Genomic DNA, 17,648 nt, shown 5'->3' on the forward strand with positions numbered 1-17,648 from the left:
TCTATTTTGTGTTGGTGTAAAGTAGAGGCGTTAGCATAGTGATAGGAGAGGTGAGCGTCTGGAGTGGATGTTTTGTTCTTACGAGCCCACTGTTCCAGGGTTACATTGTCGTGTTTCGCGGTAGCTGCCCTCAGAGGCAGATGCACAGCTAGTAGCCGGGTAAGATATGTGTGCTCGGCAGAGGGCCATTAATCTTAGGCTCAGGCAGACTGCATCTCAGGGGCCCGGTTTCACTGGTTGCGGTTTATGGTTGGTTGCAGGATAATTGGATATTGGGCAGGAGCTATCTCGCACCAATGTGGTCACATCGAGCTCATTTTTCTGATCCTTGGTCGTCGTTAATGGTGGGTTGCAGGGTAGGTCTAGGCAGGATGGTAGGTTATAGGGCAGGAGTCATTTCGCATGCCAACAATATCCCTCCGGACAGCTTTAGATCCACCGTACAAGCACTGGTCTATCCCACCTGGATGGGGGCAACGCCCTCCTCGGAAAGGCCGCCCGTCGTCTTCCCTTGAGCCCCAGAGAAGTGTCCTACATGCAGCCACACGCTTTCTCAAGGCTCTACGCAGGTACCCCGTCACCCCTCCCCTCATCGACCTTCACTGGCTCACACTGCACCCACAAATCACCTTCAAGTCTTGCCGCATCATCTATAAGGCAGTCACGCCCTCAAGTCACCCAGCTACCTTGCAGAGAAACCCAGCATCTCCAGCAGACAACGCACCACCAGAAGCCTGGGACACGAGCAGTCTTTAAATCCGCCACTGCAAAAAGGAAAGGACCAGACAACAAGCCCTTCTCTGCCTACGCCCCGAGACCAGGGGAACCTCCTCCCCCGTCGGCATCAGACTTGCCCCACACGCTCCCACAATTCAGAAAAGAACTCAAAGACGCACCTCTTCAAGGAGTCGCTCTCCCCCTCAATACCTAGGCCAATCACGCCGCACCACCTGGCTCGCTAGACGACACCTGCCTCTCTCCACCCAGCCACCCTGTATGGCGGTGCCCCTCCGTATCCTACTCCCTGCTGTATATCTGTTCCGTTTTTACCCCTGAAAAGCACTCAGTTACGCATCTGCACTGTTGCATCCCTGGGCAAAGCGCTCCGTTGGGTATCTGTGTTGGTGCATTCCTCTGAGGATGGCTGTAGAAAGGTCGCTATGCGGCAGTTGGTCGGCCCTCTGACTGGGGGCAGCTGCACGTGTGTTTCTCAGATCGCTATGATGGCAAAGGAGAGGTTGTGTATCCTGCCTGCCCAGAGAGTGTAGAGAGAGCATATGCGAGAGCCAGAGAGACGTAAGCAGTGCATGAGCAGAACTCTCAAATGTCCAGTGGCCAACGCGTGGGGAGGCCATCCAGTCCTGTCTTAACCCCCCTCTGGATTGCGGGTCTTGTCGATTTGTCTTCCCTGTTTCAAATGCAGAAACACTACCAGTGCCAGAATTCCAAACAAAAAACAGAACTGGGTGGCTTTCCCACTCATGGACCCGGGAAACGCGAGAGCCTTGCCATCAGGTGTCAGATGGGGGAGTCAAGAGAAGGTGGTTGCTCGTTAGAACCACTCTTAACTTTTCCCACAACCACCTACTTCTATGGAGTCTCCTTTTATAACTTTCCGGGGCGCGGTCCGCTTTCTTTTCTGCACTTGCTTGCCAGGCTGGGTGCTTCACAGACTCGTACTCTGAGGTGACCCCACGCCGCCCCTTATCGTGCCATACAAAATGGCCACCTGAATAAAATGAATAAATCCCCCTCAGCCCAAGAGAGAAAGAAAGAAAAGTGAGAGACACGAGCGAGCGTGCGTGCGTGCGTGCGTGCGTGCTGTCAATCATAACAGGAATCAATGAATAGCTGGCAAACCTCAGACTGGCTGTCCAATCATAGCCCTCCTGTTCCGCGCGTGCCTGTGCACGTAGATGCCTGCCAGCCCTTCAACGGGCCGACGTTCTGCCTCGGGCTCGTCACAGAGTTTGGCGGGCTTTTTCAAACCTGTTTCCTGCTATTGTCCCAGCCAATCGGAGTGGAGCTGGGTCTTCATCAGCCCGCGCGCTCTCTGAAGCCGTCACAGACAGACCATTGTACTTCGGAGGTAAGTCGCACAAGGTTACCATGGCCCGTACCAAGCAGACCGCCCGCAAGTCCACCGGAGGCAAGGCACCTCGCAAGCAGCTGGCCACCAAAGCTGCCCGCAAGAGCGCACCAGCCACTGGCGGTGTCAAGAAACCTCACCGCTACCGGCCGGGCACCGTGGCCCTCCGGGAGATACGGCGCTACCAGAAATCTACCGAGCTGCTCATCCGCAAACTGCCCTTCCAGCGCCTTGTGCGGGAGATCGCACAGGATTTCAAGACCGACCTGCGTTTCCAGAGCTCCGCCGTCATGGCCCTGCAGGAGGCCAGCGAGTCCTACTTGGTGGGGCTCTTTGAGGACACCAACCTCTGCGCCATTCACGCCAAAAGAGTGACCATTATGCCCAAGGACATCCAGCTGGCCCGCCGCATCCGAGGCGAGAGGGCCTGAGGGGCACCGCAGCAAGACCCACCACCACAAAGGCTCTTTTAAGAGCCGACACATTGTCACACCACAAGAGCTGCTCAACTCTGCCTCTCGAGGCGCCTCTCTTCACTGCACAGGCAGCTAGGTTGTCTCTCAAACCCAAGGCAAACATGCCAACGCTCCAGTTGCCACTGCCTGTCTTGGCATGTGTTGAATGAAACGCCCTGCGGCTGGCGTCCAAGTCAACGCAACCCGCCACACCCCACCGCTGCGAGCCCCCAAAATGCATGTCAGGGCGCTTTGGCGACAGCTTTGCCTCACCTTCATATTGCTTTCAATTTGTGCTCTTGTGGCGGTCGGATTAGATGCGATGGCTTGTGCCTCTTAGCCGGAGCACAGCCATCTCTTAACCCGAGGCCGGCCCCCCCACCTCCCCACAGAGATCTCTGAACCTGAAGACGCGCCCCCCCCCCCCCCCTACACATCACGGTTTCTATAGCGCCTGCCTTGATGCTGGATCACAACCACTTCTAAGCGTTGTGCGCTAACGGCCGGTTCTCCGCTCGCCCCCCCCCCCCCCCCCCCCGCAAACCGAACGGTGCGGTACTGGCTCCCTGTCGAGCTCGGGGACAGAGGGGTCTGCTGCGCGCGCTTCCCTGGCAGTGCCTGTCCTGCACATTGCGCTCTGTCCCCAGAGCTTTCCCTCCCAGCCCAGCGAATGTGTCAAGTAGGGAGCGTGACTCCTGCCGCAGCGCAGAGCATTAATTTGCTTACGCCGACCCTGAGGCCGAAGTCCCTATTTGAGACCATTGCCCTTATGTCTTCCGGGGATGGAATAAAGCGGGGCTTGCTAGGCAAAGCATGCGAGCTCTTGAGTGGAGGTGGTGAGCGGCTCTTAAAAGAGCCTTTGGGTTTTTTGCTGCTGGGAACTGTGGCCTCACTTGGCACTGGTGTACTTGGTGACGGCCTTGGTGCCCTCGGACACAGCGTGCTTGGCCAGCTCGCCTGGCAGCAGGAGTCGCACTGCGGTCTGGATCTCCCTGGGAGGTGATGGTCCTGTGTTTGTTGTAGTGGCACAGGCGGGAGGCTTCCCCGGAGATGCGCTCGAAGATGTCATTGACAAACGAGTTCATGATGCCCATGGCCTTGGAAGAGATGCCGGTGTCAGGGTGCACCTGCTTCATCACCTTGTAGATGTAAATGGCATAGCTTTCCTTCCTGCACCTCTTGCGCTTCTTCCCGTCCTTCTTGGGCGGCTTGGAGAGCGCTTTCTTGGAGCCCTTCTTGGGCGCTGGGGCGGACTTGGCTGGCTCAGGCATTGTCTGCCGCGAACGATCACGCTGTGAGGAGCGGAAGAAATGAGTAAATAACCGCACCCCTCCCCTCTCTTTTGTAGGCTGCCTGTGCTTAATCAGCTGCTGCCAGTCCCTGCTCGCCATTGGCCCCTTTGGTTCTGCAGCTCTTCCGTGTCTGTGTGCCCGGCACAGAGCTCTGATTGGTTGGTTGGCAGAGTAGTCTCCCCCTCCAATGGATGTTCACACAGAGCCTAGGTTTCGTCCAATGAGAGAGCTCCACCGTGTCTTTATATGCCGGCCCTCCCAGGCTCATTACTTTCGTTTTGAACGTTGAACGAGCAACGCATCATGTCTGGACGAGGAAAGCAAGGAGGGAAGGCCCGTGCTAAGGCAAAGACTCGCTCCTCCCGGGCAGGCTTGCAGTTCCCAGTAGGCCGTGTGCACAGGCTGCTGCGGAAGGGGAACTACGGTGAGCGCGTGGGAGCCGGAGCCCCGGTGTACCTGGCTGCCGTGCTCGAGTACCTGACTGCTGAGATCCTGGAGCTGGCCGGCAACGCCGCCCGGGACAACAAGAAGACCCGCATCATCCCCAGACACCTGCAGCTCGCCATCCGCAACGACGAGGAGCTCAACAAGCTGCTGGGCAAGGTCACCATTGCCCAGGGCGGTGTCCTGCCCAACATCCAGGCCGTGCTGCTGCCCAAGAAGACCGAGGGCCACAAGGCAGGGGGCAAAGCCAGCAAGTAACAAGCCCAAGGTACACACTCTTCCCAAAAACAAAACAAAAAACACAAAGGCTCTTGTAAGAGCCGCTCACACACTCAGACAAAGAGCTCAGTACCTTGACAGCAGCGCCACCACTTCTCTACACTACAACAGAGTATGTGCAAAACCCCTTTGGGCTGATCGCATGCTCCCGATACCCATGCAGCTTTCTGGGTGCATGGGCAAAGTAGGGCGCGAATGCGGCACACCGGACTGTGAGGCACAGCTGGAAAGGGTGGGAGTGAGTACACAGGGCTTAATTGGAGGAAGGGGTGGTGTGTGTGTGTGTGTTCGTGCGCGCCCTCTCTCAGAAGCGCAGCTACGTTTCTACATTAAAGGGCTGACAATCAAGCGCCTTCCTGCTTTACCGAGTTCGGAGAGAACAAAGGCCAGCCGGTGTAACGGCTGGAAAGCGCGGGCATTTTGATTTTGAAATGCTGCGCATGTGCACACTGGAGCGGACGGCTGCCGCGCGATCCCCGCCCTCCACCCCCATGGCCCGCCCTCTGTCCATATAAGCAGCCGATTCCCGTCGGCCACCACACACACAGCCCCAGCTCCCTTGTGACGAGCAGAGCAGCAGCAGAAGCGGACATGTCTGGTCGCGGCAAAGGAGGGAAAGGTCTCGGCAAGGGCGGCGCCAAGAGGCACAGGAAAGTGCTCCGAGACAACATCCAGGGCATTACCAAGCCCGCCATCCGCCGCCTGGCCCGCCGTGGCGGAGTCAAGCGCATCTCCGGCCTCATCTACGAGGAGACCCGCGGTGTGCTCAAGGTCTTCCTGGAAAACGTGATCCGGGACGCCGTCACCTACACTGAGCACGCCAAGAGGAAGACGGTCACTGCCATGGATGTGGTCTATGCCCTGAAGCGCCAGGGACGCACTCTCTATGGATTCGGGGGTTGAGGAACACCTACCACAGCACCGACGCACAAACCCAAAGGCTCTTTTAAGAGCCGCCCACACCGTCAATAACAGAGCTGCTCATTTGCGCTGCGCATTCGGTATTGGGCTAATATTATCCCCAGCATAGGCGACATTATTTATGGTATAAAAAAATATGGGGGTTGCAGGGGCTGTCCCCCACAGGTTCCGTGGGGTAAGATCGCCGCAAAAAAAACTGCGCAATTCTTGCATGGCGACATTTTTGCAGGCATATTATCACATGGAACCGCGCTTTCTTGGAAGGCTGAACCCAGCCCACCCCTCTGCTTCCCCGCCAGTGCGGTGGACCTGTGCGGCAGTGGCACTCGAGGTCCCGTGGGCCAAAATACCAACAGCCCCGTTGTGTGTGCGCCCATTGAAATGTAAATGGGGCAATGCGCCAAAAGAAACCAAGTCCACTTTAGGATTCCACTTGATAGCTCTTTACTTCGCGTCAAAGTCTACCTACATGAGAATACATACCCCCTTGCAGATGGGAAGCCCCCTCCCTCCCTGCCCCCCCCCCCCCCATCTCTCTTCCCTTCTGGTAACCAGACTAAGGCACTCATGCCAAAGCACTGAGCTCCCCGATGCCCTCTTGTAACGGCAGAAGGTACTGCGGCCTAGGTAGAGTTGGCTGGGAAAGGCGGGATTATGCTGATAACTCCCAGAAGTACCCAGCTGCAGACCAAGCGGGGGGCACACACACACCCCTCTAGCCATCCCCATAAGCCTCTGAGCAGGCCTCGAGAACTCTCGCGTCGCCCCGGTGCACTGTTATCCGAGAAGCCAGGGGTCACAGCACACTCTGAGTTACAAGTGCCTGTAGGTCAGCCCTGTTTTCCTGCCTATAGAACCTGGCCGTTCGTGGCCGTTCGTGGCCTAGGGGCCAGGCCGGAGCGTATTCCTTGCTCCACCCGCTGCTGAGTGCGGTCGCCACTCTCTGCTGGGCCCTGAGAGGCCCAGGAGCAGAGCCTTTTGCTTCTCTCTCTCTCTCTCTCTCTCTGCCTAGGCTCCCTGAGACAGCCAGGAGCATGGCATTTGCTCCACTCACTACTGGCCTCTCCTCGGGAGTGGCCGGCCCAGCTGCCATTTCTCTCCCTCCAGCCATCGGGTCAGTCAGGCCAACATCATACATTGTTATTTGGCATTTACATAGCGCTCTATATATCATTGGTATGATCTCAAAGCGCTTGTGGGTTGAACGCCCCCCTTGGAGACCGTAGTAAAGGTCAGTCGAGAGAGTAGGGTGCTTGGGTGCATTCAATATGGGAGCAGCTGATGCGATTGCTTGATGGTAGCTGCATCCTAACATTTGGTGCGGTGGTATTGAGAGATCAGTTGAATGTGTGCAGTTTGGGGGTTGGTCTCTCGAGACTGCGGCATGAGGCCTGTGTAGGACGCTTATGTGTGCAGCTAGGCCGATTTCTTTTCGTGGGCTATAGCTGCGTTCTAGCAGGATGCTGAGGCGTTCATGGGCTATAGTACGTATATGTGAGCAGCTAGGCCGAAATTGATCGCGGGCTATAGCTGCGCTCTATTTGTGTTGGTGTAAAGTAGAGCGTTAGCATAGTGATAGGAGAGGTGAGCGTCTGGAGTGGATGTTTTGTTCTTACGAGCCCACTGTTCCAGGGTTACATTGTCGTGTTTCGCGGTAGCTGCCCTCAGAGGCAGATGCACAGCTAGTAGCCGGGTAAGATATGTGTGCTCGGGCAGAGGGCCATTAATCTTAGGCTCAGCAGACTGCATCTCAGGGGCCCGGTTTCACTGGTTGCGGTTTATGGTTGGTTGCAGAATTGGATATTGGGCAGGAGCTATCTCGCACCAATGTGGTCACATCGAGCTCATTTTTCTGATCCTTGGTCGTCGTTAATGGTGGGTTGCAGGGTAGGTCTAGGCAGGATGGTAGGTTATAGGGCAGGAGTCATTTCGCATGCCAACAATATCCCTCCGGACAGCTTTAGATCCACCGTACAAGCACTGGTCCTATCCCACCTGGATGGGGGCAACGCCCTCCTCGGAAAGGCCGCCCGTCGTCTTCCCTTGAGCCCCAGAGAAGTGTCCTACATGCAGCCACACGCTTTCTCAAGGCTCTACGCAGGTACCCCGTCACCCCTCCCCTCATCGACCTTCACTGGCTCACACTGCACCCACAAATCACCTTCAAGTCTTGCCGCATCATCTATAAGGCAGTCACGCCCTCAAGTCACCCAGCTACCTTGCAGAGAAACCCAGCATCTCCAGCAGACAACGCACCACCAGAAGCCTGGGACACGAGCAGTCTTTAAATCCGCCACTGCAAAAAGGAAAGGACCAGACAACAAGCCCTTCTCTGCCTACGCCCCGAGACCAGGGAACCTCCTCCCCGTCGGCATCAGACTTGCCCCACACGCTCCCACAATTCAGAAAAGAACTCAAGACGCACCTCTTCAAGGAGTCGCTCTCCCCCTCAATACCTAGGCCAATCACGCCGCACCACCTGGCTCGCTAGACGACACCTGCCTCTCTCCACCCAGCCACCCTGTATGGCGGTGCCCCTCCGTATCCTACTCCCTGCTGTATATCTGTTCCGTTTTTACCCCTGAAAAGCACTCAGTTACGCATCTGCACTGTTGCATCCCTGGGCAAAGCGCTCCGTTGGGTATCTGTGTTGGTGCATTCCTCTGAGGATGGCTGTAGAAGGTCGCTATGCGGCAGTTGGTCGGCCCTCTGACTGGGGGCAGCTGCACGTGTGTTTCTCAGATCGCTATGATGGCAAAGGAGAGGTTGTGTATCCTGCCTGCCCAGAGAGTGTAGAGAGAGCATATGCGAGAGCCAGAGAGACGTAAGCAGTGCATGAGCAGAACTCTCAAATGTCCAGTGGCCAACGCGTGGGGAGGCCATCCAGTCCTGTCTTAACCCCCCTCTGGATTGCGGGTCTTGTCGATTTGTCTTCCCTGTTTCAAATGCAGAAACACTACCAGTGCCAGAATTCCAAACAAAAAACAGAACTGGGTGGCTTTCCCACTCATGGACCCGGGAAACGCGAGAGCCTTGCCATCAGGTGTCAGATGGGGGAGTCAAGAGAAGGTGGTTGCTCGTTAGAACCACTCTTAACTTTTCCCACAACCACCTACTTCTATGGAGTCTCCTTTTATAACTTTCCGGGGCGCGGTCCGCTTTCTTTTCTGCACTTGCTTGCCAGGCTGGGTGCTTCACAGACTCGTACTCTGAGGTGACCCCACGCCGCCCCTTATCGTGCCATACAAAATGGCCACCTGAATAAAATGAATAAATCCCCCTCAGCCCAAGAGAGAAAGAAAGAAAAGTGAGAGACACGAGCGAGCGTGCGTGCGTGCGTGCGTGCGTGCTGTCAATCATAACAGGAATCAATGAATAGCTGGCAAACCTCAGACTGGCTGTCCAATCATAGCCCTCCTGTTCCGCGCGTGCCTGTGCACGTAGATGCCTGCCAGCCCTTCAACGGGCCGACGTTCTGCCTCGGGCTCGTCACAGAGTTTGGCGGGCTTTTTCAAACCTGTTTCCTGCTATTGTCCCAGCCAATCGGAGTGGAGCTGGGTCTTCATCAGCCCGCGCGCTCTCTGAAGCCGTCACAGACAGACCATTGTACTTCGGAGGTAAGTCGCACAAGGTTACCATGGCCCGTACCAAGCAGACCGCCCGCAAGTCCACCGGAGGCAAGGCACCTCGCAAGCAGCTGGCCACCAAAGCTGCCCGCAAGAGCGCACCAGCCACTGGCGGTGTCAAGAAACCTCACCGCTACCGGCCGGGCACCGTGGCCCTCCGGGAGATACGGCGCTACCAGAAATCTACCGAGCTGCTCATCCGCAAACTGCCCTTCCAGCGCCTTGTGCGGGAGATCGCACAGGATTTCAAGACCGACCTGCGTTTCCAGAGCTCCGCCGTCATGGCCCTGCAGGAGGCCAGCGAGTCCTACTTGGTGGGGCTCTTTGAGGACACCAACCTCTGCGCCATTCACGCCAAAAGAGTGACCATTATGCCCAAGGACATCCAGCTGGCCCGCCGCATCCGAGGCGAGAGGGCCTGAGGGGCACCGGCAGCAAGACCCACCACCACAAAGGCTCTTTTAAGAGCCGACACATTGTCACACACAAGAGCTGCTCAACTCTGCCTCTCGAGGCGCCTCTCTTCACTGCACAGGCAGCTAGGTTGTCTCTCAAACCCAAGGCAAACATGCCAACGCTCCAGTTGCCACTGCCTGTCTTGGCATGTGTTGAATGAAACGCCCTGCGGCTGGCGTCCAAGTCAACGCAACCCGCCACACCCCACCGCTGCGAGCCCCCAAAATGCATGTCAGGGCGCTTTGGCGACCAGCTTTGCCTCACCTTCATATTGCTTTCAATTTGTGCTCTTGTGGCGGTCGGATTAGATGCGATGGCTTGTGCCTCTTAGCCGGAGCACAGCCATCTCTTAACCCGAGGCCGGCCCCCCCACCTCCCCACAGAGATCTCTGAACCTGAAGACGCGCCCCCCCCCCCCCCCTACACATCACGGTTTCTATAGCGCCTGCCTTGATGCTGGATCACAACCACTTCTAAGCGTTGTGCGCTAACGGCCGGTTCTCCGCTCGCCCCCCCCCCCCCCCCCCGCAAACCGAACGGTGCGGTACTGGCTCCCTGTCGAGCTCGGGGACAGAGGGGTCTGCTGCGCGCGCTTCCCTGGCAGTGCCTGTCCTGCACATTGCGCTCTGTCCCCAGAGCTTTCCCTCCCAGCCCAGCGAATGTGTCAAGTAGGGAGCGTGACTCCTGCCGCAGCGCAGAGCATTAATTTGCTTACGCCGACCCTGAGGCCGAAGTCCCTATTTGAGACCATTGCCCTTATGTCTTCCGGGGATGGAATAAAGCGGGGCTTGCTAGGCAAAGCATGCGAGCTCTTGAGTGGAGGTGGTGAGCGGCTCTTAAAAGAGCCTTTGGGTTTTTTGCTGCTGGGAACTGTGGCCTCACTTGGCACTGGTGTACTTGGTGACGGCCTTGGTGCCCTCGGACACAGCGTGCTTGGCCAGCTCGCCTGGCAGCAGGAGTCGCACTGCGGTCTGGATCTCCCTGGAGGTGATGGTCCTGTGTTTGTTGTAGTGGCACAGGCGGGAGGCTTCCCCGGAGATGCGCTCGAAGATGTCATTGACAAACGAGTTCATGATGCCCATGGCCTTGGAAGAGATGCCGGTGTCAGGGTGCACCTGCTTCATCACCTTGTAGATGTAAATGGCATAGCTTTCCTTCCTGCACCTCTTGCGCTTCTTCCCGTCCTTCTTGGGCGGCTTGGAGAGCGCTTTCTTGGAGCCCTTCTTGGGCGCTGGGGCGGACTTGGCTGGCTCAGGCATTGTCTGCCGCGAACGATCACGCTGTGAGGAGCGGAAGAAATGAGTAAATAACCGCACCCCTCCCCTCTCTTTTGTAGGCTGCCTGTGCTTAATCAGCTGCTGCCAGTCCCTGCTCGCCATTGGCCCCTTTGGTTCTGCAGCTCTTCCGTGTCTGTGTGCCCGGCACAGAGCTCTGATTGGTTGGTTGGCAGGAGTAGTCTCCCCCTCCAATGGATGTTCACACAGAGCCTAGGTTTCGTCCAATGAGAGAGCTCCACCGTGTCTTTATATGCCGGCCCTCCCAGGCTCATTACTTTCGTTTTGAACGTTGAACGAGCAACGCATCATGTCTGGACGAGGAAAGCAAGGAGGGAAGGCCCGTGCTAAGGCAAAGACTCGCTCCTCCCGGGCAGGCTTGCAGTTCCCAGTAGGCCGTGTGCACAGGCTGCTGCGGAAGGGGAACTACGGTGAGCGCGTGGGAGCCGGAGCCCCGGTGTACCTGGCTGCCGTGCTCGAGTACCTGACTGCTGAGATCCTGGAGCTGGCCGGCAACGCCGCCCGGGACAACAAGAAGACCCGCATCATCCCCAGACACCTGCAGCTCGCCATCCGCAACGACGAGGAGCTCAACAAGCTGCTGGGCAAGGTCACCATTGCCCAGGGCGGTGTCCTGCCCAACATCCAGGCCGTGCTGCTGCCCAAGAAGACCGAGGGCCACAAGGCAGGGGGCAAAGCCAGCAAGTAACAAGCCCAAGGTACACACTCTCCCAAAAACAAAACAAAAAACACAAAGGCTCTTGTAAGAGCCGCTCACACACTCAGACAAAGAGCTCAGTACCTTGACAGCAGCGCCACCACTTCTCTACACTACAACAGAGTATGTGCAAAACCCCTTTGGGCTGATCGCATGCTCCCGATACCCATGCAGCTTTCTGGGTGCATGGGCAAAGTAGGGCGCGAATGCGGCACACCGGACTGTGAGGCACAGCTGGAAAGGGTGGGAGTGAGTACACAGGGCTTAATTGGAGGAAGGGGTGGTGTGTGTGTGTGTGTTCGTGCGCGCCCTCTCTCAGAAGCGCAGCTACGTTTCTACATTAAAGGGCTGACAATCAAGCGCCTTCCTGCTTTACCGAGTTCGGAGAGAACAAAGGCCAGCCGGTGTAACGGCTGGAAAGCGCGGGCATTTTGATTTTGAAATGCTGCGCATGTGCACACTGGAGCGGACGGCTGCCGCGCGATCCCCGCCCTCCACCCCCATGGCCCGCCCTCTGTCCATATAAGCAGCCGATTCCCGTCGGCCACCACACACACAGCCCCAGCTCCCTTGTGACGAGCAGAGCAGCAGCAGAAGCGGACATGTCTGGTCGCGGCAAAGGAGGGAAAGGTCTCGGCAAGGGCGGCGCCAAGAGGCACAGGAAAGTGCTCCGAGACAACATCCAGGGCATTACCAAGCCCGCCATCCGCCGCCTGGCCCGCCGTGGCGGAGTCAAGCGCATCTCCGGCCTCATCTACGAGGAGACCCGCGGTGTGCTCAAGGTCTTCCTGGAAAACGTGATCCGGGACGCCGTCACCTACACTGAGCACGCCAAGAGGAAGACGGTCACTGCCATGGATGTGGTCTATGCCCTGAAGCGCCAGGGACGCACTCTCTATGGATTCGGGGGTTGAGGAACACCTACCACAGCACCGACGCACAAACCCAAAGGCTCTTTTAAGAGCCGCCCACACCGTCAATAACAGAGCTGCTCATTTGCGCTGCGCATTCGGTATTGGGCTAATATTATCCCCAGCATAGGCGACATTATTTATGGTATAAAAAAAATATGGGGGTTGCAGGGGCTGTCCCCCACAGGTTCCGTGGGGTAAGATCGCCGCAAAAAAAACTGCGCAATTCTTGCATGGCGACATTTTTGCAGGCATATTATCACATGGAACCGCGCTTTCTTGGAAGGCTGAACCCAGCCCACCCCTCTGCTTCCCCGCCAGTGCGGTGGACCTGTGCGGCAGTGGCACTCGAGGTCCCGTGGGCCAAAATACCAACAGCCCCGTTGTGTGTGCGCCCATTGAAATGTAAATGGGGCAATGCGCCAAAAGAAACCAAGTCCACTTTAGGAATTCCACTTGATAGCTCTTTACTTCGCGTCAAAGTCTACCTACATGAGAATACATACCCCCTTGCAGATGGGAAGCCCCCTCCCTCCCTGCCCCCCCCCCCCCCCCATCTCTCTTCCCTTCTGGTAACCAGACTAAGGCACTCATGCCAAAGCACTGAGCTCCCCGATGCCCTCTTGTAACGGCAGAAGGTACTGCGGCCTAGGTAGAGTTGGCTGGGAAAGGCGGGATTATGCTGATAACTCCCAGAAGTACCCAGCTGCAGACCAAGCGGGGGGCACACACACACCCCTCTAGCCATCCCCATAAGCCTCTGAGCAGGCCTCGAGAACTCTCGCGTCGCCCGGTGCACTGTTATCCGAGAAGCCAGGGGTCACAGCACACTCTGAGTTACAAGTGCCTGTAGGTCAGCCCTGTTTTCCTGCCTATAGAACCTGGCCGTTCGTGGCCGTTCGTGGCCTAGGGGCCAGGCCGGAGCGTATTCCTTGCTCCACCCGCTGCTGAGTGCGGTCGCCACTCTCTGCTGGGCCCTGAGAGGCCCAGGAGCAGAGCCTTTTGCTTCTCTCTCTCTCTCTCTCTCTCTGCCTAGGCTCCCTGAGACAGCCAGGAGCATGGCATTTGCTCCACTCACTACTGGCCTCTCCTCGGGAGTGGCCGGCCCAGCTGCCATTTCTCTCCCTCCAGCCATCGGGTCAGTCAGGCCAACATCATACATTGTTATTTGGCATTTACATAGCGCTCTATATATCATTGGTATGATCTCAAAGCGCTTGTGGGTTGAACGCCCCCCTTGGAGACCGTAGTAAAGGTCAGTCGAGAGAGTAGGGTGCTTGGGTGCATTCAATATGGGAGCAGCTGATGCGATTGCTTGATGGTAGCTGCATCCTAACATTTGGTGCGGTGGTATTGAGAGATCAGTTGAATGTGTGCAGTTTGGGGGTTGGTCTCTCGAGACTGCGGCATGAGGCCTGTGTAGGACGCTTATGTGTGCAGCTAGGCCGATTTCTTTTCGTGGGCTATAGCTGCGTTCTAGCAGGATGCTGAGGCGTTCATGGGCTATAGTACGTATATGTGAGCAGCTAGGCCGAAATTGATCGCGGGCTATAGCTGCGCTCTATTTTGTGTTGGTGTAAAGTAGAGCGTTAGCATAGTGATAGGAGAGGTGAGCGTCTGGAGTGGATGTTTTGTTCTTACGAGCCCACTGTTCCAGGGTTACATTGTCGTGTTTCGCGGTAGCTGCCCTCAGAGGCAGATGCACAGCTAGTAGCCGGGTAAGATATGTGTGCTCGGGCAGAGGGCCATTAATCTTAGGCTCAGCAGACTGCATCTCAGGGGCCCGGTTTCACTGGTTGCGGTTTATGGTTGGTTGCAGGATAATTGGATATTGGGCAGGAGCTATCTCGCACCAATGTGGTCACATCGAGCTCATTTTTCTGATCCTTGGTCGTCGTTAATGGTGGGTTGCAGGGTAGGTCTAGGCAGGATGGTAGGTTATAGGGCAGGAGTCATTTCGCATGCCAACAATATCCCTCCGGACAGCTTTAGATCCACCGTACAAGCACTGGTCCTATCCCACCTGGATGGGGGCAACGCCCTCCTCGGAAAGGCCGCCCGTCGTCTTCCCTTGAGCCCCAGAGAAGTGTCCTACATGCAGCCACACGCTTTCTCAAGGCTCTACGCAGGTACCCCGTCACCCCTCCCCTCATCGACCTTCACTGGCTCACACTGCACCCACAAATCACCTTCAAGTCTTGCCGCATCATCTATAAGGCAGTCACGCCCTCAAGTCACCCAGCTACCTTGCAGAGAAACCCAGCATCTCCAGCAGACAACGCACCACCAGAAGCCTGGGACACGAGCAGTCTTTAAATCCGCCACTGCAAAAAGGAAAGGACCAGACAACAAGCCTTCTCTGCCTACGCCCCGAGACCAGGGAACCTCCTCCCCGTCGGCATCAGACTTGCCCCACACGCTCCCACAATTCAGAAAAGAACTCAAGACGCACCTCTTCAAGGAGTCGCTCTCCCCCTCAATACCTAGGCCAATCACGCCGCACCACCTGGCTCGCTAGACGACACCTGCATCTCTCCACCCAGCCACCCTGTATGGCGGTGCCCCTCCGTATCCTACTCCCTGCTGTATATCTGTTCCGTTTTTACCCCTGAAAAGCACTCAGTTACGCATCTGCACTGTTGCATCCCTGGGCAAAGCGCTCCGTTGGGTATCTGTGTTGGTGCATTCCTCTGAGGATGGCTGTAGAAGGTCGCTATGCGGCAGTTGGTCGGCCCTCTGACTGGGGGCAGCTGCACGTGTGTTTCTCAGATCGCTATGATGGCAAAGGAGAGGTTGTGTATCCTGCCTGCCCAGAGAGTGTAGAGAGAGCATATGCGAGAGCCAGAGAGACGTAAGCAGTGCATGAGCAGAACTCTCAAATGTCCAGTGGCCAACGCGTGGGGAGGCCATCCAGTCCTGTCTTAACCCCCCTCTGGATTGCGGGTCTTGTCGATTTGTCTTCCCTGTTTCAAATGCAGAAACACTACCAGTGCCAGAATTCCAAACAAAAAACAGAACTGGGTGGCTTTCCCACTCATGGACCCGGGAAACGCGAGAGCCTTGCCATCAGGTGTCAGATGGGGGAGTCAAGAGAAGGTGGTTGCTCGTTAGAACCACTCTTAACTTTTCCCACAACCACCTACTTCTATGGAGTCTCCTTTTATAACTTTCCGGGGCGCGGTCCGCTTTCTTTTCTGCACTTGCTTGCCAGGCTGGGTGCTTCACAGACTCGTACTCTGAGGTGACCCCACGCCGCCCCTTATCGTGCCATACAAAATGGCCACCTGAATAAAATGAATAAATCCCCCTCAGCCCAAGAGAGAAAGAAAGAAAAGTGAGAGACACGAGCGAGCGTGCGTGCGTGCGTGCGTGCGTGCTGTCAATCATAACAGGAATCAATGAATAGCTGGCAAACCTCAGACTGGCTGTCCAATCATAGCCCTCCTGTTCCGCGCGTGCCTGTGCACGTAGATGCCTGCCAGCCCTTCAACGGGCCGACGTTCTGCCTCGGGCTCGTCACAGAGTTTGGCGGGCTTTTTCAAACCTGTTTCCTGCTATTGTCCCAGCCAATCGGAGTGGAGCTGGGTCTTCATCAGCCCGCGCGCTCTCTGAAGCCGTCACAGACAGACCATTGTACTTCGGAGGTAAGTCGCACAAGGTTACCATGGCCCGTACCAAGCAGACCGCCCGCAAGTCCACCGGAGGCAAGGCACCTCGCAAGCAGCTGGCCACCAAAGCTGCCCGCAAGAGCGCACCAGCCACTGGCGGTGTCAAGAAACCTCACCGCTACCGGCCGGGCACCGTGGCCCTCCGGGAGATACGGCGCTACCAGAAATCTACCGAGCTGCTCATCCGCAAACTGCCCTTCCAGCGCCTTGTGCGGGAGATCGCACAGGATTTCAAGACCGACCTGCGTTTCCAGAGCTCCGCCGTCATGGCCCTGCAGGAGGCCAGCGAGTCCTACTTGGTGGGGCTCTTTGAGGACACCAACCTCTGCGCCATTCACGCCAAAAGAGTGACCATTATGCCCAAGGACATCCAGCTGGCCCGCCGCATCCGAGGCGAGAGGGCCTGAGGGGCACCGGCAGCAAGACCCACCACCACAAAGGCTCTTTTAAGAGCCGACACATTGTCACACACAAGAGCTGCTCAACTCTGCCTCTCGAGGCGCCTCTCTTCACTGCACAGGCAGCTAGGTTGTCTCTCAAACCCAAGGCAAACATGCCAACGCTCCAGTTGCCACTGCCTGTCTTGGCATGTGTTGAATGAAACGCCCTGCGGCTGGCGTCCAAGTCAACGCAACCCGCCACACCCCACCGCTGCGAGCCCCCAAAATGCATGTCAGGGCGCTTTGGCGACCAGCTTTGCCTCACCTTCATATTGCTTTCAATTTGTGCTCTTGTGGCGGTCGGATTAGATGCGATGGCTTGTGCCTCTTAGCCGGAGCACAGCCATCTCTTAACCCGAGGCCGGCCCCCCCACCTCCCCACAGAGATCTCTGAACCTGAAGACGCGCCCCCCCCCCCCCCCTACACATCACGGTTTCTATAGCGCCTGCCTTGATGCTGGATCACAACCACTTCTAAGCGTTGTGCGCTAACGGCCGGTTCTCCGCTCGCCCCCCCCCCCCCCCCCCGCAAACCGAACGGTGCGGTACTGGCTCCCTGTCGAGCTCGGGGACAGAGGGGTCTGCTGCGCGCGCTTCCCTGGCAGTGCCTGTCCTGCACATTGCGCTCTGTCCCCAGAGCTTTCCCTCCCAGCCCAGCGAATGTGTCAAGTAGGGAGCGTGACTCCTGCCGCAGCGCAGAGCATTAATTTGCTTACGCCGACCCTGAGGCCGAAGTCCCTATTTGAGACCATTGCCCTTATGTCTTCCGGGGATGGAATAAAGCGGGGCTTGCTAGGCAAAGCATGCGAGCTCTTGAGTGGAGGTGGTGAGCGGCTCTTAAAAGAGCCTTTGGGTTTTTTGCTGCTGGGAACTGTGGCCTCACTTGGCACTGGTGTACTTGGTGACGGCCTTGGTGCCCTCGGACACAGCGTGCTTGGCCAGCTCGCCTGGCAGCAGGAGTCGCACTGCGGTCTGGATCTCCCTGGAGGTGATGGTCCTGTGTTTGTTGTAGTGGCACAGGCGGGAGGCTTCCCCGGAGATGCGCTCGAAGATGTCATTGACAAACGAGTTCATG

At 57.0% G+C, this 17,648-nt stretch overlaps 3 protein-coding genes across 3 annotated transcripts; all 3 read left to right on the forward strand.

Annotated features, from left to right (window-relative positions):
• The first annotated feature begins 2,109 nt into the window (after positions 1–2,109).
• LOC138553518 (histone H3) lies at positions 2,110–2,520 on the forward strand. The gene has a single exon (XM_069642546.1). It carries the CDS (start codon positions 2,110–2,112, stop codon positions 2,518–2,520), a length of 411 nt encoding a protein of 136 aa, XP_069498647.1.
• Positions 2,521–9,111: 6,591 nt separating this feature from the next.
• On the forward strand, positions 9,112–9,893 carry LOC138553544 (histone H3). The gene has a single exon (XM_069642565.1). It carries the CDS (start codon positions 9,118–9,120, stop codon positions 9,526–9,528), a length of 411 nt encoding a protein of 136 aa, XP_069498666.1. The 5' UTR covers positions 9,112–9,117; the 3' UTR covers positions 9,529–9,893.
• A 6,230-nt stretch (positions 9,894–16,123) lies between these two features.
• Positions 16,124–16,915, forward strand: LOC138553534 (histone H3). The gene has a single exon (XM_069642561.1). The coding sequence runs from the start codon at positions 16,130–16,132 to the stop codon at positions 16,538–16,540; it is 411 nt and encodes a 136-aa protein (XP_069498662.1). The 5' UTR covers positions 16,124–16,129; the 3' UTR covers positions 16,541–16,915.
• Positions 16,916–17,648: the final 733 nt, after the last annotated feature.

The sequence above is a fragment of the Ambystoma mexicanum genome, unplaced genomic scaffold (genome assembly GCF_040938575.1).
Source record: "Ambystoma mexicanum isolate Mex_15411 unplaced genomic scaffold, UKY_AmexF1_1 Mex_scaf11, whole genome shotgun sequence".
Classification (NCBI taxonomy): Eukaryota; Metazoa; Chordata; class Amphibia; order Caudata; family Ambystomatidae; genus Ambystoma; species Ambystoma mexicanum.

Bases quoted from the DNA above. Each gene is read 5' to 3' on its own strand.
- LOC138553544 (XM_069642565.1), top strand. From the start codon at position 9,118: ATGGCCCGTACCAAGCAGACCGCCCGCAAGTCCACCGGAGGCAAGGCA.
- LOC138553534 (XM_069642561.1), top strand. From the start codon at position 16,130: ATGGCCCGTACCAAGCAGACCGCCCGCAAGTCCACCGGAGGCAAGGCA.
- LOC138553518 (XM_069642546.1), top strand. From the start codon at position 2,110: ATGGCCCGTACCAAGCAGACCGCCCGCAAGTCCACCGGAGGCAAGGCA.